The sequence below is a fragment of the Leptosomus discolor genome, chromosome 7 (assembly GCF_034619465.1).
Source record: "Leptosomus discolor isolate bLepDis1 chromosome 7, bLepDis1.hap2, whole genome shotgun sequence".
Taxonomy (NCBI): domain Eukaryota; kingdom Metazoa; phylum Chordata; class Aves; order Leptosomiformes; family Leptosomidae; genus Leptosomus; species Leptosomus discolor.
The window spans coordinates 21,205,781-21,229,364 of NC_141397.1; the positions used below are offsets into that span (position 1 = coordinate 21,205,781).

At 37.6% G+C, this 23,584-nt stretch overlaps 1 protein-coding gene across 2 annotated transcripts in view; it reads right to left on the bottom strand.

The window, feature by feature from the left end:
* Nucleotides 1–5,256: 5,256 nt before the first annotated feature.
* Nucleotides 5,257–23,584, bottom strand: part of MRPL3 (mitochondrial ribosomal protein L3) — a 29,953-nt gene continuing 11,625 nt past the window's right edge. For both annotated transcript variants that reach the window (XM_086468028.1, XM_086468026.1), the window contains 4 exons: nucleotides 16,247–16,355; nucleotides 14,222–14,299; nucleotides 13,082–13,159; nucleotides 5,257–5,864 (listed from right to left, as the gene is read on the bottom strand). In XM_086468028.1, the coding sequence (XP_086324154.1) occupies nucleotides 5,715–5,864; nucleotides 13,082–13,159; nucleotides 14,222–14,299; nucleotides 16,247–16,355 (415 nt within the window). In that variant the 3' untranslated portion in view covers nucleotides 5,257–5,714. The remainder of the gene's footprint in view (nucleotides 5,865–13,081; nucleotides 13,160–14,221; nucleotides 14,300–16,246; nucleotides 16,356–23,584) is intronic.

The following is a 23,584-nucleotide window of genomic DNA, read 5'->3' on the forward strand; positions in this document are numbered from 1 at the left end:
TCATACTGCTTTTCAATAAAGCAGCAGGTTGCCAAGGGACCCTCTTCAAGGTTATTGTTTTGAGTACCTGAAAAAGACCCCATATTTTTGTATGGTTCTCTACAACTTAGAAAGGAAATGAGGAAGGAGATGAAAACAGACAGATGAAAACTTGACTTAGCTGACTGTAAGACTATGTCACCCAGGGAAATGCGAAGCAAATTATGTAGCACAATTTGAATGATATGAAATTGGTTTAAGCCTTTTTTTGTTAACAACTTCCCCTTGCAATCCCAATCCTCCCAAATCCCCAAAAGCTAGATTCACCCATAGTTTGACTTCAATATGTACAGCTTATGCCAGAAGATTTTACACATTGGAATTCAAGACACAGCATAAGCACCAGAGCACAGAAGGCTGCATCTCCCATGTATACTCATTAGATTACAGCAAATAATTCAAGCCATTTTCTGCATTTGCACTGGAAACTGCACTCGCTTTCTCAGCTGATTGCCTCTTCTGGGTTCTGTTCTAGTGCTCAGAGTTACTGCCATGAAAGTGAATATTAATTTACCCCCCAAATCAAATTATTCACAAGCAATGATTTTCAATTCATCATGCACAGTAGCTGGGTAGAAGCTCTAATTCTGTGAATTACCGGTTGCCCACTTTGATCAGAAAGCAAGAACATACCTCGGGTCTTCGGTATTCCAACTGAAATGACTCTACGGCATATCAACCATACACATAGGTGGGAACCCACACGCGATATCCTACTGGAACGAGGAAAGTGGGACAAACACAGAGAGAACTGAGACGCTATTAGTCCTTATGTTATCATGGACATTGATGCTGCTGGAAATCTTTCTCGTGATGCCCACTCCAGTGACATATTCACACTTACAACACGCACATTTCTGTAAAATGAGGTAAGAGACGCAAGGAAGAGTGCACTGACATGACTGGGCACTGAACTGGTGTGATAGTCCTCCCCAGTTCACATTACACATGAGGTAGGTCAGCAGGCTGCATTAATTTGGAGACTATCAGTCCTGATGTACCCCTTTCCTACCCAACAGCACACCTTGCTGCAATACATCGCCCCCAGGAACAACTGTCAGCTTCTATCTGTTTTGCTGTCACACTTCAAACACAGCAGAGCTGCATCAATTGAAATTAATTCTCTTTCTGGTGCGATAACGTCAAGGCTACATGTAATCAACTTAAATTCCTCCACCAGAAACTGCACAATTTCTCCAAAACCAATAAATACCAAGACCAAGGTCAGTATTTTTGCATGTTTTTACAGCTGTTAAGTGCCATCGAGCGTGTTATATAACTAAATCATACTACGCCATGTTACACGCTAAGGTGTGTAACAGCACAGGGCAATTTGCTGCAGGCGAGAGATGCTCATTAAATGCAATTAATAAGCACTATCTGTGCACTAAAGGGCATAGGAGCTAATTATCAGAAGACATGGTGTAAAGTAACACTTACAGTTACGAAACTGAGGCCATCCCACATGAAATTTCAAGGAGATACGGGAATGACATAAATCAGGGAAATGATCCAAGCCAAGAGATACAATACACAGCACTCATAAAAAGGGCGAACCCTGCCACTGTCCTCACTGTGACTGGGTAGGAAACACCCCTCTCTTAACCAGACTTTATGAGGCACCCTAGGACTGGGCCAGCAATTTCTTTTAAATAGCAATTACCTTGGCACCACGTGGGAGCCCCGTGTGCCGGAGCTCATGGGTGCGGGGCTCACTGCTGCCGGGCATTGCGGAGGCAGCTGGGTAACACAGGTCAGCCTCCCTCCCTCCCTCATCGTTTGTGTTGTAATCAGTCTTTCAGTCCTCCAGAATTATTAGAATTCAGGATTTTCAGGAAAAGCTCAGGTCATACCAGGCTCCAAAACCACATGGAGGGTGGACACAGGTGAAATTCTGCATATAAACTCCTGCCATCCCTTCAGCTTACTAGAACAGCATTTGTTAAATGCTAACAGAACAAACCACGCTTTTCCACATCCAGTGAAATTAGCAAAGGAAAATGTTTATCGGTCTCACATAATTACAGAGCAATGGTATTTTAAAAGTATGGATTCAAGAGAAATAAACTCTCCTTGTTTACCATCAATGACTGCAATTATGTTGTCAAGCGACAGATGAGTGTTTTGATTTCCTTCTCCTGCTGTCTTTTTACCTTCAGCTTATATTGTAAGCTTGCCACTGTTTATTAATGTACTATTACAGAACCACTGAGAGGGGTTATTTATCAAGAGTTTATTTTTCAAAGCCATCACGCCATGGATACACCCAAAGCTTAACACTACATCCTCCTCCAAAGCAGCGTGTTAGTGACACTATAAACACCCCACTGGCCCAAAGAAACAGAACAGCCCAAGTAGGGGGTAACGATCCTGGACATGCAAACCCCAGCTCACTGCCTCACCCCACAGCCCTTATATTCACAAATGCCTGTAGAAAACAGACTAAACATGAAGGAACTGCTTGGTATACACATTTTGCCTCATCGTGTAGGTTACTGTTTTGCCAGAAAACACAAGAAAAGAAGAGCTGCACAACAAGTTTCCTGCTAAGATAGTAATAAAGTAGAGGACACAGTAAACCTACTTGTACTCAAGATTTTTGAAAGCGCTCAAGCCTTTTGCTGGACCCTCTTATGACTTTCAAGCATCACAAAGACAATGGTATGTGCTAGGAAAGCACAGGCCCTTTACTAGCCCAAGGACACAGAAGGGGCTGAGGAGAGAGTGCACGACTTCCAAGCATTATACTCCCAGAGGAGATCGCTACTTGTTCTCCCTCCGTGCTGAAACGGGTATGGAATTCAGAGCCGATCTCAGCTGCTTCACAAGGCAGTGGTTGCCAACAATTACTTCCTCAGACAGCAAAACAGACTGCAACGTTGGCTAGGATGTTGTCCCACAGGATTCGGACTCCTGGTAACATGTTCAGCTCCTTCCTCTTTAATAATCTACAGGTAATACGGAATAAGAACTTCTTTTTGTTGCCGTTGTGGCTGCCTGGGCATACTGTTCTACACTTTCAGTTCTCAGGAACAGCAACAACACGCACAGATATTGCAACACAGCCCTTGGTTTGCCTTTTCAGAAAAGTGAGCACATCCCTTAGTGCAAGGAACTGCTGACTCATCTGGGACATGAGGACTTGATATTTGCCCAATTTTGTCTGCTTTTATTTGATTCTTAAAAGCCCATCTGCTCAATAAGCCACAACCTTCAGCCATACTGAAGGAGTAAAGAAGAGTTCCAGCTCCAGAACCTTCAATAAAAACCTAAAAATACTTCAGTAAGCACCCTTAGCCTTTTCTAAGAACAAACTTGTAGGTGGGCTTAAAGCACTTGGTGTCACTACATTTCTAAACAATTTTGCTCCTTGAACTAAATTCAGCCTGTCTTTCTCCTGCACAAAGTCCCTCCATTACTCAGAAGCACAGAAGACAGAGAGATAGGGAGCATATGGAAAATGTAATACAAAACACCATAAGCCTTCCAACACCTGACGGAAGAACAGGTCTAATAGATGTTTATGTTCCAATCTAGATTGCACTACTCTGAGCTCACATCAACAGATCTACCCATCTCACCCTGCATATGCTCTAGAGCAAATACCTACTTTCAAGACATCTGTCTTTACTTGAGCTATGAAAGCTCTTGTCTTTAGTGTCCAAGCACTCTTCATAAACAAAGACAGGAAAGGGTTCATCTGTACATCTCAAGAAAAATGAGACCAATACCTACCTGAATAAGCAGGACCTGGAAAAATCACATGGCTTACATCCAGCATGCATTCCTGAAGCACAACTGCAGAGACTACTCTGACACCATAGAGACTTAATAGAAATTTTAAAGCTGAACAAATGGAAGACAACGATAGTCCAGGATCATTACCAATTAAGTAAAAAAGAGAAAACCAAAACCAACAACAGAGCTCCTCAAGAAAAGCAGATGTATGCCAGAATTATCCCATAAACCAGAGCAGAACAGCTGGCTATGCATCAGGACACACCCTGATTAACATGTGTTCAACAGCAAGTAAACTTGAAGTGCCCTAACTTTTAAAATCGATTTTGTAATCAAGAGATTGAACATTAAGCACCTCTTCAGGAAATGGCAACTATCCAGAACAGGTGACCGGTTGCGCTCATTACCAGTATCATGGCCAAAGCACAACACCCCACCGAGTATTTGCTACATGTATGGGCTTTTTGCACCACATCTGCTGCGTGTGCAATATCTGCACTTGCAGAGCCAGTGTTACTGAAGGGAAGAGGAAGCATGAAGGTGGTGCTGTTATTCAGCATTCTGACGGACTCACTCAAATCCCATTTTTAATTTGACTGAATTCAGCTAAGAGGATAACCTACATTGTATTTACCAGTTTGTATTTCCATACCACAGTCTCTGACAATCTCTCCCAGTCTACTACAAGCCAGTGGCTACATACAGCCTCTTTAAGATGGCATGTAGTTTCTTCAAGCTATTACAAAAACATTCAAAACATCTTCAGTGACAGAGACACCATAATGACAAGAAAATCACCTTTTAAATTGGATAGTATTAGTAAGGTCTTTAGAAATCTCGTATTTACTTTAGATATTTGATGTGTTGTGATGAAGCTGCAAACATAAGTAGACGGCACTGCCACAGTATTAACAGTAGCTTAGTATATGCAGATTCTTGAACTTCTTGCAGGGCTTGTGCGCTTAGATGGCACCAACAGTTGCGCAGGTACTTGCTTCTGCACATGCCAGGATTTACAACGTTCAAAAGATCAGACTTATAAATAGTAAACCATGTAAGATGAAAAATTAGCATTATCATAAAGACAAATCCTTCATATTTGGCCTGTTTTCTTTTTAATAGCTCTCCTGTAACAGCATAAGAATCCAACACAGAGATAACTGTAAATGCAGAGATACTTCTCCAGAGAGCGTGCAAGGGATCCTCTGTGAAGTTCAGAACAAGCTGTCAGCGAAGGCAACAAACAGGTGGCCACCACAGTCTTAGTGCTGCTTTGTTACTGAACATTTCCCATCTAAACACCCCCTCACCGTACACACTGCCAGAACTCTCTGAAGAGGCAGATAGTTGTTGGCACCATCTTTCCTCTAGAAAATTTGTTGGGTATCTGCTACGTTAAACTCCATGCAACACAACATTAAAGCAAAAGGAGAGAAAGAGCTCTGGTGAAAAGAAGGAAACACAACAAGCTCATGCTGCTACAGAGCAACGCATTTTCTTGTTTTATTTTGGATTATTCTTCACAGATCCTCCCAGATGTCAAGGCAGATTTATAAGGTTTTTTGATGGATCACAGTTGGCCGGAATACTTTCCACGAAAGAGAAGAGTTTGGTAGCCTTCAGAAAATTAAAACCAGAACCAATTCAAAACAACATTTTTTCAGAAACGTGTAAGTTTTCACAGCCTGAGACAGAGAACAAAAGATCACTGAAGGCAAACTGTTTGGTGTGCTTTGTAACCGGCCCCGCAGACTCACCTGCTGCTTTAAATACAGGTTTGAAATTGACAGTGGTACATACTATTACCTGACCAAAATTGCAGTATCAGAAGTGTTCAAGTCAGTTAGCCAGACCGCAATTCACAGGTTTACTTTTATACAGAACTGCAAAGTTCATGAAAATAACAAAACTGTGTGTTTTCAAAGATGCGAAGAACACTATGCATATGTGACAGATGGATCCGTGAACTGGAAAACCTCCTCATCATACAGGTCTTCTGGTAGTTTTTCATCTCCATCAGCAAAAAAGGTAGGGAATGGAGGATTTTTATTGCAGTCCTTGTAAGTAGGCAATTTGCTATCTTTGACCTAAAAAGCAGGAAGGGGAAGGGTGCGGTTAATAAATCTTACAGAAATCTTTCAGACATTGGTAACACTAGAAATTAAAGAAATAATCTGGCATGCATAAGAAAAAAACCCAACAGCATTCACACGACACTTGTTTATCTGAAGAATTCCAGGTATAACCAGTTATTTTAATACCAACCCCAGCTATCAAATTTAACATTTTGTACCCTTCATTAAGGACTTTTTAAAAAACCCAGCAAAATAAAACAAAAAAAAACAAAAAGAACTTATCACTTGTGTGATAAATTTATCACTACTTTGAGAGAATCAAAACCTTACTCTCACTAATTCATTGCTTGATATTTTAAAATCTTACTAAAATAGAAGTGTGCAAGTATGGCTTGTTTAAACGGTGTTTATATCCGACAGTACTTTCCTACGTGACATACCAAGTTACATTATGCAGTGCCATCACCTTTTCAACAACCAAGACATGCTTTTGTATTTATGATACAAGCTAACTATGGCAACCCATTTTGCAAAGATATGTGCAGCTGCTGTATTCAGTCCCTCTGGCTACTGCAGAGCTATTCAGTGAAGAGTTAAGCATCTAAATTCTTCACCCAGCAATCAGTACCCAAGTTTGTCGAACACAAGCCTTTAAGAAAGTTAATTTCCAAGAACTGTAGTGCCACAGAGAAATTACTTTCCTTTACTGACCTCTCTACATGTGCAAAGATTTAAAATCTAGCCCCTGAAACTCCAATCTCTGAAGAAAATTAGTAGCTAGAATTATCAGCAAAAAGCAGTTCGTCTGCGGTGGAAGATAGAAAGCTGGTATCTCTGAAGAAAAAAAGAGCTACAAATTCTTGAGCGATGAAATTTTACTTTAAAATTAAATTCTTTATTTCTATGTTGTTACATATGATTTTCCTCCTGAGCTGTAATAATCCCTTTCAGACACTATACCCAACTGGATTTAAAAAAAAAAAAAAAAGTACAAATAGATTAGACAAAATTTTATTACAGAGAAGATAAGCTCTTCCTCTTATTTTTTTTGGTGGGCTTTTAAAGAACAGGAGACTTGTTCTTACCCCACTGGGCAAAACCTTCACATCGGACAACTGTGATTTAAACAAGAAATCAAATAAAATAATTTTATGCCCACTGAAAGTTCTGTTCTGACAGCACTATATTTACCAGATTCATATCTGCTATTACTTGAGCCTTTCCCAAAGTCCACGAGGATTCCTGCAGATGAAGTGCACAATAAATTTGACTTAATCTTCAGCTTCTGAAAAACTGATTTGGGTTTTGTTTGTTTGTTGTTTTTGTGGTTTTTTGGTTGGTTGGCTGTTGTTATTCCCCCTCCTCGAAAACTCCAACAGTTTTCTGAGTGCAGGCTTGATAAACAAAAGAAAACCTTTTGCTAAGATTGAGGGGGTGAAGGGCTCAACATGCTGTCCTGGTTAGGATGGCTATTTAGCTTGGGGTGCTCCGTTCACCTGCAAACTGCCAGGCACAACTACTGAAGTCCCTGCAGCCCCCCCGGCAGACAGCAATCTACATGACGTATCTGCACGGAATAAACCAGGCAGAGGTCCAAGTCCAACGACCTTTGCGGCAAGAGTTCCAGCAGCAGCGAGTTCAGAGGGAACACAGTGAGACAGCTGCAACAGAGGCATCTGAACTGCTGAGGCTGGGAAGTCATCCTTCCCTTTCAATATGTTGCCGTTTCTTTTAACATATGAAAACATGTTTTAATAACTTCACCAGTTACCTATCATTTCCCTTGCCCCTTTCTCTTTTACTCCCTAATCCTGTTACACATCATAAGCCTTCTTTGTCAACAGCAACCCCCCCCATGGTCTCTACACCAGTTACAGTAACATCAGAATAAATTATTTTATTAATTTCATATATATCTTATTAAAATGTTTTCCACATCTACTTTTTAGTTATCTTGGCTTATTCTCATGATGAAATAATATGTGCTGTTACATACAGGCTGTGTCATTACAGGCAGTGTTGGACACCTGGCAAATGAAAGGAATTTAAATGTTTGGGGTTTTTTTCTTTTTTTTTTTTTTTTTTCTCTTAAAACAACAACTTTTATCAAAGGACTTGGGAGTAAGACATCTTTTAACTGAAGGCAAACCCAACAGTCTAATCTTAGTCCTGCACTAGTTTCTCTAAATAAATGTAAGATTTCTGTTCAGCCTTAGCATTGTATTTTACGTATTGACGTCAAGTGGCATTTTGCAGATAGTGCCTCTTGTGCGATAAGAAGAATTCTTAAAGTAGTTTTAAGATTCTTATGAAACATTTTCAACAGATCATTGCTGCTTTCAGAGGAGTACAATACTGTTTCATTTTGCCCCTTCAAAACTCTTTGGAAGCTTGACAGATCCCAGAAGGACAAGTCACATCTGATGTTAAAATGATTTTCTTCTGATACGCTCTTTCTTTTGATTGGTATAATTGACATAGAATTTCTTTTAACTGCTGAAAACTACTGCTCTTTTTCCATCTTCTTCTATGTTCATTGCTTTCAAATGCAAGTTAAGTTCTACTTCTGAAGCACCATCTTAGATCATCACTACCAAACTGTATAAACATGCCTTTCTCCCTTCTAAGTTTCAAAAGTTGTTAGGCAGATATTACTATTATTATTCCTATTAAAAGGAAGAACTAAATTTCATATCACATTTGAAGGTACCAATTAGAAAATTAAAACATGGTATGATTTATCTGAATGACTCCCTTTGCATTTATGAAGGGCGCAGCATACCAAAGGTTTCCTGTATGTATTACCTCAGACTCCTGCACAATAATTTCATAGTATTCTATAGGGGTTAAATGGTATGCAGCAGCAGTTACACTTGTCTGCACAATCATGTACACAGACAAGAAGCACGTCTGACCCAGCACAGCTCTTCCTGTTCTCCCAGTAAACTTCTGTGAGCACCCCTCACATAAAGGAATGAGTTTTAATGCTCTGTGTTACTCAAATCCAGTGAATTTAGCTCTCACCATAGAAGGAATCCGGCTGAGAGCCCAACTGGTTATTATAATCCATAAAAGCATTCACTGTATAACTCAGTATTATATAATCACTTGGCTTGCTCAACTTCTGTATTAATACTACTATAAGATATAGTACACTATACTGCAGATAAATGGTGTATATAGTAATATATATACACACACACTACAGTATATTCTCTGACAAGTTTTTTATTAAGAAAAATACTAGAGAAAGTTGAAATTGGAGCTGGTTGGGATTTTGTCATTAAATCTTTAAAATAGTCATAAAGGATTGTACAATTAATAAACTGCACGTACACATGTCCCATATACTGACAGCATAACAGGTAGTATAAAAAAAAAAATTCAGAAATGTCACCACAAAATACTTCATATGGTCTTAAACAGGCATTAAAGCTTGATGCTTAAGTCACATTTGTATTTTAACGGGGCTTCAGGCCATGTTAGCAACCACAGCAAATGATGCAAGTTGTTTGTGAAGCAGGGAAGTGTCTAAATACATAGAACGTCAGAAATAATCTCCTCAGGTGTCATTATTACCCAGTTCAGCTTCTCTGCTATTTTTGAAGCTAGACAGAAAATTGAATTCAAGAACTATATCAATTTCTGACCAGCCTTATTTCATCTTAAAAAAACAACCAACCAAAGAAAACCTCCTCATACTCTATCACAGAGCCCAAGGTACAGGATAGGGAACATGAAAGAAGAGATGGCATCACACTAGTCCTGCATGTCCTCAATTTGAGCAGAGCACACCCAACTCGGCAACTCAGGCATCAGCAGCTAGAAACAGACAGTAATATTGGCAAGTGTGATACAAAGTAAGTAGGACGCAAACCACTACAGACACCTCTACATTCTCTACCTTTATAGTACAAAATATTGTACACAAACACAGACCTCTCAAAAAAAAACAAACAAACAAACAAACAAAAAAAAACCAAAACCCCAAAAAAAACACAAAAAAGAAAGAAAGAAGCAGCAGGGGAAGACTGAGAAGTTAAGTTTAGTAGCTATTTATTAGCAGAATGCTATACTAAGGGAACTGTATACTTCAAGTTTAACTCAATTCTAGCATACAAAAAGGTCAGTTCAGTATCGAACTTGCTAAGCAACTCCTATGGATTACAAGATTTGCCAGAATTTCTGCTTTCACTACAAGTGATAGATTCAAAGTCATCAACATCAAACGTCCTAAGAAAATTAGGTGCCTTCAAATTAGGACAGGAAAACATTATCAAAGATAAATGATAACATCCTGAATTATAACATACCATGTTACAGTATGCCCTCCATTATAAAGCATCTACTTAAAAAAGGAATTACTCTTGTGCTTCTCTCTTGAGTAACAGAAGAGATAACTTTTTGGTAATATATTTGTGAGAGAAATTGAGAGCCATAAGCTTCCAAAAGAAAAAACTATTACTTTTTTTCTAGAAGATCAGCATCATAGATGGTAGCTATAGGCTCTGTGATCTAAGAAGACACACCAAGAGAAACAGGTATTACCTCAGGTAGGCTATCTCACTAATTTACAAATGCTTACTCTGCGGTGTTACTCCTGTAACAGAACAATTCCATATATTCTAGCAGGCTGCTACAGTTTCTTAATTTTTTTAGACCTTGTCATCAAGAAAGCAAGCCACGCTGAAGTAAGCTTTTTTTGATTAGTTTTCCAGTTGACTAGAAACATTACTTATGTCAGTTATTTACCTGCATGCTTCAGTGTGTAATGTCAAATGAAAACTGATTTCTAATTAAACCAAGAAACCATCAATCCCAGTATTCTGAACTTTTTTCTGCTGAAAATGAAACTTAAAAAATTTAAGTGCTTCATCTCCATCTGGATACAGTGCTGATGCACCAAGTTTCCAAAATTACATAACATACAAAATAAATACATGCATTAAGGTGCACTGTGGTTTTAATGGTTACCAAGCAACACAGAGCGGGTACTTAACAGAAATGCCTTCCTCTTAGAGACACACAACAAGAAAAGTATGATGTGATACTCCACTTTTTGAGCTCCAAGACAGATGGATCCAAACCCCCTAGACATTAGTCCTACCTAATTATAGGCAGGTATTTAATGTAACGAAAAGTAATTATGAAAGCGAATATCCCAAAATTTCTCTCCCTAACTACAGAGCCAAACAAATACACAACGTCTACATGCAAATAAGAAAACACCCTGAAAGACATGTGTAAGACACAAGCTAAAAACACCACAGATGAGTGCAGCGAGATTAAATGAAGAAAGAAAAACAGAAATTAGAGATCACAAGCCAAATAGTATTACTTTGCACGCTTTTTTAAAGCTTTCTCTACTCTTTAGAGTCTTCTTGGAAAATATAAGGGAAAAAAAATTAATACATGTAATTCATATGGTTTATGGAAGAAAAAAAGCCAGAACGGATTCACCAGCCTGAGGAATTGGTATAAACTGTTGCTGACTACATACTCCCTCCAATTACCAAATACGTGAGTGTAGGCAATTTTTAAAAAATCTATGTCTTAATAGTAATAATACCTACTACTGTGCCTTCATCTTAAATAGTGTTATTTATTACTAAAAAGTCATGAAAGTTTCAGTCTGGAGTACTTTGGTCAAGATCTTTCAAATACTGTATTATGTTAACTGAAGAGCTGCAAGGGACAAATTCCCTCATTCCTGCCATGGATCCTCAACTCTTATCAATGGAATTAGCTGCAACTCTGAAATGCATGTGCCAAAATGTATACTTGAAGATACCTGGACTTCTAAATTGTAGCTAACTATGACTTGAAACATTTTCAAAGATAGGTAACTTACAAATACAATTGATACAGATTCCGTATCTTGTAGACATCATGTACAAGGATTAGTTAGTTAATACTGACAGATTAAGTTTACTTGAAAAAAACAATGGGCTGTTTTAACTTTTGGTCTTAGGATAAAGTTTCAGTCATCATCCATGGCAAATGAACTGAACAGAAATCACTCCTGGACATGGCAAGCACTAAACATGTAGCAGACTACCACGGCAATCAAAGCCCATTACCCTCTTCACACCACTGACGTCAACATGGTTGTTTTACTGCAGATGCTCAGATGGCTTGGCCCAGCAGCCTCCTGCTAACAAGGCTGTTGAACGTGGAAGTACTGCTGCCTCAAGCATGTTTTTAAGCTCACACCAGGACTTTCTTTCGGAACAAAATCAGTAAATCCAAGGTGTTAAGGGGGATGCTTTCCAGCCTAAGCAAGACTAATGTCTGAGTGAAGAAAAAGAGAAGGCGGAAGAAAACGGTGGAAGTGACCCAATCATGACAGAAAGCATGTAACGCTTCTAGTAGGTTCTCCTCCAAGCAGAAGTGTGCAGTGTGTGATTAGCAAGGGGACATTGATTTGTTTAAATGAGGTCTTCATGATGTACCTAAGAATGTGTGGTATTAACACACATGCCTTTGCTTTTAAAAACAGCTTATATTACAGGTGTACAATAAATGTTTGTTTTCTTAACTCACTTAAAATCAGAAATCAAAAAATGAATTTACTGAGTTTAGTTAGAATAAAAGTTATGAGCTGGTAGAAATAAGTGCTGTATTCAGAGTCTCAATGGTTTCATAAAATGTACCCTTGCAGATAAGACATCTGAGACATGTACATGCAGTTGCCACTGAACCATGTAAGTGTGGATTTTAACAGCATGACTAGAACAAGATGCACAAGCTTTTGCAACAATTAGCTCTTGCTTAAGAATATTATTAAGATCAAAGAATAAAGTCTGAACATCAAACATTACTCATTTTTTCAGCTACATTATGCTGCTTGTACACATATGTTATAATTTAAAAATAACATCCTACAACAAATTCACACTTAATTAGACCAGGTTCATGGCCCAGGATTAGAAAAAATACTTAGAACACAGTTGAAGAAAAGGTCATTCAGTCCAATACACAGATGAAAAGCCAGTCAAACTACAGCCTTAATTGCACATCAGAACTGCTTAAAGTAAGTGGTGACACACTGCCCCTATTAATCACTCTCTTTTACAGAACTGATCCTACTGCCCTTTAATTCAATAGTATAAGATGGGACACTGAAGAAATGAAGACTGCATTCAGTCAATGTTTTTCTTTCTGTAAGAAGAGAGCTGTAGAGAGCTTAGGAGTCACTAATACCAGCAAGTTAAAACTAGCAAACATACCTTCACCAGACAATTTGTGTGGCCTGGAACAGACCCGTTTACATAAATAATGTCATGTTTTGTGTTGATCCTCCACACCTAGGAGACAGGAAAAAAAAAAAAAAAAAAAAAAAAAAAAAAGACATTGAGCTCATTTTAGAGACTATTCCTCAGCAGTCCAGCAAAGCACAAACTGTTTCACTGGAGGTGGTAGTATGGGGAAGAAGAACGTTCTGCACAGGCCTAAACTTGCCACAAAATTCAGTCACGCACTACCCTGAGCGCACAGCTTTCTAATGCAGCAGTCTATCACACAGTTTTTAAGAGCTTGCGATCAGGCTATATCTGGTAAGGCAGCTCTTGGTTCAGCGTAACACCAACCAAAGCTCCCAAGTCTCTTTTCCCTCCAACAGCAACAGCTGTTGAAAAACATCACACCTGACAAATCAAAACAAATAGGCTCATGACAACGTTACTGTGGCCATTTGTTAAATTCTTAATTCTATGAGGTGCTCAACTGAACACGCACACTTTCAGTCATAAAAAGTTAGGTTTAGTTAGCACAGAGCAGCAGCAGAACACTTTTTTTTTTCAAACTAGAGGCTAATACGCTTTTTGTGCAAATGGCAGAGATTGCCTTCAGAGACAGAGAACAGAAGCTGTAACAGCCCAGGAACTGCTATGTACACACCACAATCTAGACAGAAACTATAATCCCATTTTTGCACAAGAAAGTGAAGGACCATGATAAAGTTCGGATTTCAAACAACTCAGACTTGAATTGGGTTTCAACAAGTGGAATAGGCATGAAAACATGACCTGAAGGTCACCAAAAGCCTGACTGTTTTCCCACTTCAAAGGCAGAAGTCAAGGGACACAGCGAAAAACACATCAGATATGGAAGTTTCACCTGAAATCCCAGTTCCCAGGGTACACATATGCAAAGGGAGTTCAGATAATTTAGATAATTTATTTGTAACCCACAAGAAGACAGGAGCACACAATTGCTGCTCTTGGCTTTCCAGCTTGCTTACTTCAAGATGCTCCTGTCTGGATTCTGACAGAAATGACAGACAGTACAGCAACACAAGGCTACATGGCTAAGCTCACTACTTGGCAATACAACCACCTTATACATATCCTAGTAAACTCAGCACTCACCTTTAATCCAAAAGATGTTCTATAGATGTTACCCATTTTACCAGGCATCTTCTTTCCGCGATAAACTTTGGCAGCTTTCTAGATAAAAACAGGGCCAAAAAAATCATGTAACTGAAAGAGGGACACTTACAAACTCAAGAGGAGCACCAAAGAAAATATGCTGGCATTTCCAATGTTGAAAATATTAATATTGAGCATTTCTAATACTGATAGCATTTTAAATACCTCCTGCTGGAGGTTAGGTATTACTCTACATGTTACCTGAAATACTCAACCTCAATCATAAAACTGCTATAAATACTGTTACATGAACAAAGGGATTCTAGCTTTGCTCAATACTTACTGTGTACAGATTCAGAGCAAAATCTACACTCATCCCATACTTTCACTTTGTGAAAAATCAAGAAAAGTTTTTTTTCCCCAACCCCTGTCAAAACAAGACTCTCGCCTACATCACCGACTGTAGCAGCTGGACACTTGCCTAAACTACTTGCGGATGGTACCACACAGCTCCAGAGCAGTCCTGCCCTAGAAGTCTGCCAAAATGAAGATTTACTGTAGCTTCTCTCCTTGCCCCAGTCCATGAGTTTTATATCGATGTAATACAGAATTTTTTAAAGCATGTATATATGAGAACAGAGCTTTCAATTACATTCCCTGCTATTGCTTAATTTCTGTATCCCATTTTTGTTTCGCTGGGTATAACCTGGAGAACAAAGGTGGAAAAGAAAAAGCAGGAGTAAGTGCAATAATTTTCAGTTCTACAGTATTATCAAGGGATTTGTCCTAGTTTCCTGCACCACTCTGTTATTCATTAATGATGTTTACTTTTTTAACCCATGTGAAAATAATGATTTTAGGAAATCAGCTGCAATGAAGTTGTAGGGACAGGATTCTGTACTGAACAATTCAGGATTACAAAAATAGCCGAGATGGTCAACACTAGATCAAAAATAAAAATCAAGGCATTGTTTTTCGCTGATTGCATCCTTTTACCTTGTTTCCTTTTTACCATGCTATTTCCAGTACTATTTCCCATTCTATATACTTTGTGAAACTACATCTAGCACCACTGCTTCGGAAATTCTAATTTAAAGAAAAGTAAAGAGGGGTTATTTTGTAATGATGAATACCATCTACTAAACCAAACTGTTGTATGTTCAAATATTTACATTCTTCAGTCTTCAGAGAAAACTGTGCCAGGTATAGAATTCATTTTCCAGCTGAAATGAAGGAGTATAATCAGTATGGTATGCTTTTACAGCCTCAATTACTCTAACTTCATTGCCTGGTGCCTTTACACTTTTACAATTCCCTTGAGCATTGCTGATACTTTTTTAACTTTTATTTTAATTTCTCTGAGAAAATACAGGTTCAGTATTGTGACTCCGTTGGTCTTAATTCTGTATAACAAAGTCAGTTTGCAGAAATTCCTCTTAGTTCAGCCTAATTATTGCACAACCTTTATAGGGCCAAAGTTTTAAATAAATCTGTTCCAAAGAGCTTTTAAACTAATACTATTTATAGTTTGAAATTAACAAAAAAATATTACTCCCTACTCTGCACAAAAATGCTTAGAAGCAAATAAACTATTTTGGGAATCAAAGAGTTCATTAAGCAGCTACACAAGCCAGGAAAGGTGATAAAAGCGACTAAGGTTCCAAAGAATAGTACAGCATCTGCAGTATAAAATAGCGGGTAAATCCTTACCAATCTATAAATGTTGCGATAAAAGATTCTTAGAACTCTTTTTGAAGCATTAAGACTTTCTTTCAGCTATACTGCAAACCACAACTTGCTCAGTTAAAATACATTTGCTCACTTACCAGCAATATAGAATATTCATAAATTGAGGCATAAGAGAACAGCTCTGCTCACTACACAGGTTTCTGAACTTCCTTTGAAACAGCTGGGATTCTCTGCTACCGCAGAACAGATGATAACAGCTAGCTATTGTGAAATTGTTCATTTTTAGTAAGCAGTTCTTAAAATACTGAATGTTTAACAGGATATAAGAATCCTCACGTTGGTAGATATTGCTCCAGGACGTCTGTGAGTTTTTGTCTGGCCATGGCTTGCAGGCTGACCTTTAAATCCCCACCTTTTCATGACGCCTTGAAATCCTTTACCAATTCTGAAAACAAAAATAATTAAGAAACAAACCTAGGTTAGTCAGACTTAGGGTTCTAGCAATAACCAATAATTTCAGTCAGGCTCGTGATCTTTTTATCTTTAGCAAAGCTCATCAGAGAGAAAAATATGTAAAAAATTTAAAAAAAAAAAAAAAAAATCTGTATTTTATACCATAAACATATTCTAGCACAATACTTAAAGGTTGATTTGCAGAATAAGAAGCACTAAAAGAGAGACAAATAGGCAAAAAGACTAACATAAAATGCTCCTTGCTGTGATGGTCCTCAATAGTACTGTAACAAAGCTTTCACCAAGCGGACACCAGAACAAACAAAAAACAACCACCAAAAACCCAGAATAAAAGCAACTGTATAATAACACATACCAAAACCTAATGACAGGCCCAAGCATCAAATGAGGAAAGAGATGCCTGGTTAGACTAGCATAAAAATAAACAAAGGAACATTTCTTGTCAAAACTACAACAGACTTGTCTCTTGAAAACAGTTTTTTGTGTAGTGAAAACACTTAACTCTTTTGATGTGTACTCATCTGACAAATAAGGTCTAAACCACAATAACAAATAAAACATATTTTCAGAGTCTATGCCTCAGTCTTTGAGGAACATGACAATATTACTTGCTTTGTAGTTCTCTTCTTTACTGCAGGGACAGACTCAATAGGAAAAACTGCCTGACCACTACATAAAAGAAAAGACAATTAAAAGTGTGTGTTTAAACTGGCATTGTCTGTTTCCAAAAGGAAAAGTCTGACCACATAGTTTATGGCTGCACCGATTATTTAATTAATTTAACAAGATGATCCTTTTCCTCCAATTTACAGAAATCCTTTCTCTGCTAATGCACTTTGCAATGTCATGATCCTATTAGTTCAAGCATTAGAACCTTCCAGCCAAACACAGGAAACTAAAGCCAGGTATGAGCATGCACACAGCCAGCTGTATACATGGACTACATTTTGCTGACTCCCTCGATCAAAAAAAGCACCATTATTAAGAACTTGAGAAAAACATACAAATGTGGAAAACACCAATATTCACAAAAGCTGGATTCTTTCCTCTTCCACTTGATTAGTTCTCTGATTGCTAGCCTAGCTGCCTACAGCAAATCAAACTACAGTCAAAACCAGCCACAAACAGTAAGACTCTAAAACCACAGAACTGTAAGGAAACAAGATTTGTGCAACCATGGTATCTGTCTCTTGGTTTTCCCCTTTCCTGCTCAGAACCTAGTGGTCAATTCCAGTTAAATGTGGCACAGAAGAAAGATATGTAATTGTCCGAAATAAAAATTATTGGTTAGAAAGACCTGATTTTTTTTGCTCCTTTCCTACAACTAACTAAGGAAATGCTAAAACATGATTGAAGTCATGATCTGTTCCTTTGACTTGCCAGCTGGCCAGTCATGCAAGTGGTTGCCACCAGGAAGAGGGTCCTTCCAGGCCAGCAGACAGTGGTGATAATGAGAGGGCCAGGGCTATGAGGGGGAGCTGAAGGCATCTGCAGGAGGGACGACTTGGGTTACCTGGGATCAGGAACACAAGACAGAAATCAAAAAGGTGCAAGGATTTGTTACACCAGGTTCTCATGAATCAGCTCATTTTAAAAGCTTGCAGTAATGAACAGCAGTATTTGTGAAAAAAATGGTTTGAAAAATAATGCTTTGAGAAAGGCGCAAAATTTGTTTTTTTCTATGTCTGGGATTGCTAGGGGATTAATAACTCTGAAACATAGCAGAAACTAAGTCATAGGAACACTCATATCTGTTCTGCCAAAACGCTTTTTTTTTCCTTTGAAACTATCTATTATTGGCCATGTTCTCCAAGTAGAATACTTCTGGTGTCTCTAGCTGGAAGATGGAATCAGCAAAGTCTCCAAAACCAACTGCAAGTTGGTTGCATAACAACAGCTGCGCAGTTACCAGAGTGAGCAGATTTGGGGCATGATTAATTCTTAGCTGTAGAAATGTACTTGCAATTCAGAGAAAACCACATAACCATTGAAAGCTACTATTTCAAAAGAAAACAGTACTGTCAACTTTAATCAAGAAGCATAAATCCCTGATGTCATTAAACTACTTCAGTATTGCATTCAGACTGTTCATTTTTAGACATGAACAATTCAGAATACCGCAAATTGTACCTTTTAATAAAATACAAAAATTTAAGAAACAGTTAAAAGTATTAAGAGATGCATTTTGAAAAAAAAAAAAAGTTTAATTCACCAAATACTGCAAGATATCTTCAAAAAGAAGCTATTACATCACAAGATAGAGTTGCTAGTGTTTAATGATTTAGGCAATAGACTATGCTTATTTACTTCTTGGTCTTCCCAATTACACACATATTTCCTGTGAACAAAGACTCAGACTTTACAATACCGAAGCCTTAGAGAATTTATAAAAAGTGTGGCCAGACTGAAAAAGAGCACTCTGGTAAACCTGAAAACTCTCATGCATCCATTGATCTGGAATATGAAAACAAATCTCCAACACCTGAAATATTCTGGCTAAAGTCAGAAAGATATCTCAATGCTGAAATTAGAGTATTTTATAATGTATAATGCTTTACTATCTACCAAGGTTCTTTCATCATATTAGTTCAATGCTTTAGAATAATGTCATTTTTTATTTGTGAAAAACTGATTGAAGGTCTCTGAATTACCTACACTTTATCTTACGACTTTTTGAACATTAATTTTCCATTCATCATGATGCGGTCACCACCATCATTGAAAATAAATCCAAGTTTTTATTAATTTAATAAGAAGAAGCTATAGTTTTATTTAATTTTGGAGGTTTTTATTTTTTAAAAAAGAATAAACCATGTATAATGTTCTTTAAACACATGCCAAGATAAAAAAAAATTCCACAGATAGTGTATGCTTTTTCCTACACTCATGCTCTATCTGAAATAACGCTGGAACCAGAATAAAGACTACTAAACTAGGACTATGTAAATAAAATGTAAAGTTTAAAATAAAGTAAGGAACTACTAAAATCTGTTTAAATACAATTTAGAGAGGCAGGCTGTTCAACTAGGCACTTAGTAGCTCAGCCAACATACCTCAACCATTCTGGAAGAATGGTGTTTTTCCAATCTAAGTCCACCTTGACATGACTATGATCTGTTCTCAGACAAGTGGTGGATTTTTGTACTGTATGCAAAAAAATAAATATTATTAATACATTTTCCATGATTCAAAATACATCTGTATTTCTAATGCAAAGATTTTACATTCTTCCAACTGTATGAAATGCAAAGTGCTTTTGAAACTAATGTTCATCTTATATAAGCAAGGAAGAGAACTTAAGATGCATGCTGTTCAAGAAATACTATAGAAAAATCAGAGAAGGATCTACACAGCTTACGGTTATCTTAAACTTTTTTAATTCTGCCAAAAAAATAACAAATACATGTAAGAATACATTCTTGTTGACTTCTGAACAGATTCCAGCTATTAGTATCACTTACTAATCTCAAATTGTTTAATTGCCCTTTTTAAAAATTACTAGGTGTGAATGCATTCACCAAGTATCACCAATACAATACAAGAAAAAGTTATTGAAACTAAACCTAAACCAGTATTTTACAAAAGTGAACGAAACACAAAAATCCCTGAAAAGAACACTAGATCTGTTATTACTAAAAAGTCTCATGAGTTCATTTCCAACAAATATTTTGTAACGTTAAATTAGGATGAGTGAGTCACATCAAAAGATTAGACCACAGTTATCACACATGCAATATATACTATTTTATGTATACTATGTATTTATATACTATTTTTAGTACACTATATACACTATCCTATGTAATTTCACATTAGCCAACATATGTATAAAAGACACCAATGAACCATTCACCTCTCCTGGAGTTACTTTTCTTATGATGATCTGCATCACAATTTCATTTAAGAATCCCTGATTTCCCCCAAAAAAGTTCTAAATACTGACATCCCACTACATCTTGTTCATTAAAATCTGTAAATTCTTTAAAAAGAAACACAATACAATTCTTATTTAGAACAAACTCAGACATGCATAAGGAGAGGTATAACTCCGAAATCTCTTAACAGGCACAGTACTGACAACTTTAGATTTTTTCAAAAGATATTAAGGTTTGTCAAAGTGGGATCTTAATCCACTATAATCCATATATTAAACACAATTAATATCTAGACACCACTCTGAAAGAATCAAGTTGTGTGCAGTATCTGAGATACGATAATCAAGAACCTACGCTGAAGTAGATCATTTGTCACCCTTGTCAGCCTGCTTACACTGTTGCGATTTCTTGCTAAGACATCTACCTGTTGTCTTGGCTTGAATCAAGGACTATATATTTTTGTTCTGAGAACAGTAACATTAAACACCGTAGCTGAACAAAAGAACACACACAAGACCTATCTTTATTAGACTTGATATGTACAATGCCACTGTTCTTCAATACGTGGAATTTAGTCACTTACTTTACTCAGCTTCACTGTTGAAGTTGTCCTAGCCTCACCTGCAGGAAAGCAGCTGTTCAGGTCAACCACCTGATTTTGTACAAAACCTCATTTTCCAGGTTTGATACAAGTAAAATGCCAGTACCTAACGAGCCAGCTTTCATTTAGAAAACTACTGGAATAAAGCACTCTAATTAAGCAACAATTTCGTTTGCTGCTAACTCTTCAAACTGAGCTAATTTAAAAGACAATGATTTAGATGTAGAGGAAGAGGATTCCAACTACTTAGCCGAATAATTTCAGACAACTGTAGAGCATACTTTCAGGCTCAGATTACACTGTTAACCCAGCAAAGCTTAAATAAACCATAAACACACTAGAATCACCACTTAATTCTGACACGTTTCAAACAAAACTACCGTTGACTTTGGAGTGACAAAATTTCTGATGTTCCAAAGGTTTCTGAAATGTTCATGAAACAGGTTGTGAAGTGGCAGAAAAAGAGGGTATAATACAACTTCATCTCCATACACTTGGCTACCACCACTTGGTATGGTCCCACCTGTCCCCATCCCCATGTTCTGGTCACCTTTGTACTGATGCAGAAGCTCACTCAGCTGATCAACAAGCTGCGGCATGCAACTGATTCAGCTGAAAACTAACGCAGTGAAGAATACAGGCATCTCACACTGATCTTTTCCTTCATGCAATTCAGGACACCAGTACCAGCAATAGAAAGTCAATGGGAACTCAGTGGGAGCAAGCATCGCCTCCCCTTTGGGCAGCAGCCTCTACTACACCAGCTTAAAAAGGTCACAGAAGCACAGCCTGTGAGAGAAGCGTTTCTGGACGGATGTATTTTAGCCCAAAGCGTATCAGGGCTAAACCAGACCATTAGGCCACAGGAATTCTGAAGTTTACTGCTATCCCAAAAAGGGCACTAAGCCTTTACACATTTTTGAAACATAACCCTGAAGCATTGAAGTCTTGTCATTAAAGGCTGAGCTTTTAAATTGCTGAAAACAAGTACTAAGGAAAAAAATTCAGCACTAGAGAAGACTGACAGCATGCAGACACACTGCTTACTGCCAGTGTTCTAAAAGCTACTCTTACTGTGCTAAACAAATTATGAGACTTCAAATAAAACCAAACTGCATATATCTTTAACTGAACCTTCTCATGTCTGTGAAAGTGTTCTTCACAGAGGTATAAATGAATCAAAATATTTCAAAAGTCTTCAACAAAAACATTTGCAAGGAAAGTTTAAAAGCAGACAGTTGTAAACACCCACCCTACACTTTGGTAACCAAATCAAGATGCTAACCAAGACCTCTGGAATATAGTGCAAGTACTTTGTTTGAGCTACGATAACTAAAAAAAGCTTGCTCATTTTTAAGGAGCGTATTTTTGATTCACATCTTGGCAGAAGGAAGCATACAAAAGAGTATCTTGCTCATCTGAATCATTAAGTTCGTAAAAAATTAAAATATCCTTTATATTCCACTATATTATCTGCTCATTGAGGTGACACTAGTTTTCTTTCCTTTTTTAAAGGCATACTTAGAATTAATCATGCTATTAACACCACCATTGCTGTTTTCATCTATATGATTTCAAACATTGCACACTCCAGTGTTTCCTCCAGTAAAAAAAAATAAATGTAACTGACAATCTTAAAAATGTAAAGTAACACGATCACGTAAAAATACTTCTAAAAACTTTATTAGCAGTGATAGCAAGTTTTTAGGAATTACTGTTTTAAGTTCATAATGGCCTGAATCAGGAAGACAGAAGTTGCGGGAGGAAGCAGAGGAAGTCAAACCGCGCTCCCTACTGTAACCCAGCATTGTGTCTTTAAGTACCTTTCCAAAGCTTAGGATCTTCCAAGTGCCTACATTACTTCTGAAAAGAGGACTTCAGCGAGCAATGTACAAAAGCTCATTCAGCCTGTAGACCAAACCTCTCCAGGTTCCCTCTTTGTTCAGTAGGGAGAAGCTGGCTCCTCTCGAGAGCGGTTCACAACACAAATCTGACATGAACTATGTTCTCATTTTTCCCTTACAGCACAGCCCAAATGCTGTAACTCAATGCTATAATCATTCCCAAGTTAACGTTTTTTGCCAATTACCACAGCATTTCTTGGACATTTTTGCGACATTGTGAAGTCTGTTACAGGTACAGTATCTAAGAATGATGGATACAGTATTCTCAAAAATAATGAAAAAACAAACCCCACCTAAGTATGAGACTAGGCAACACTGGATGAAATGGCATGAAATAAAGTAAAAGACCCAAAGAAGAAATGAAAACTCTTGCCCAAGAGTTAAGGGAATATGACAAATGCAGCATTGCAGAAAAGTAGAAATTAAGAAGAAAGAAACATTGAAAGTAGAAATCAGAATGCAAGTAAGTCACAGAAAAATGTTAAGAATCCCTTGGATATAGAAAGACTAAAACAATTAGAGAATCATATTGACAGAAAACCCATGATAATAAAAAAAATCTGATCTTTCTCTTTAGCTGAATAATTTTTTCTTCACCTGTATAGTAGGATTACACGTAATATGCTACCAAATCAGCAGTGCAAACAAAAAGCTAATTTCTGAAATGGGATCATACAAATATCTGGAGAAAACAGACTACAAATACTGAATTAAAAGATAAGATGAATTCACTGAACATGACCAAGCACCCAGTCCATTTTTAGCTTGCTAGTATTTTCAAATATATACAGCCAGATACAAATCAATACTCTGTAGCTGC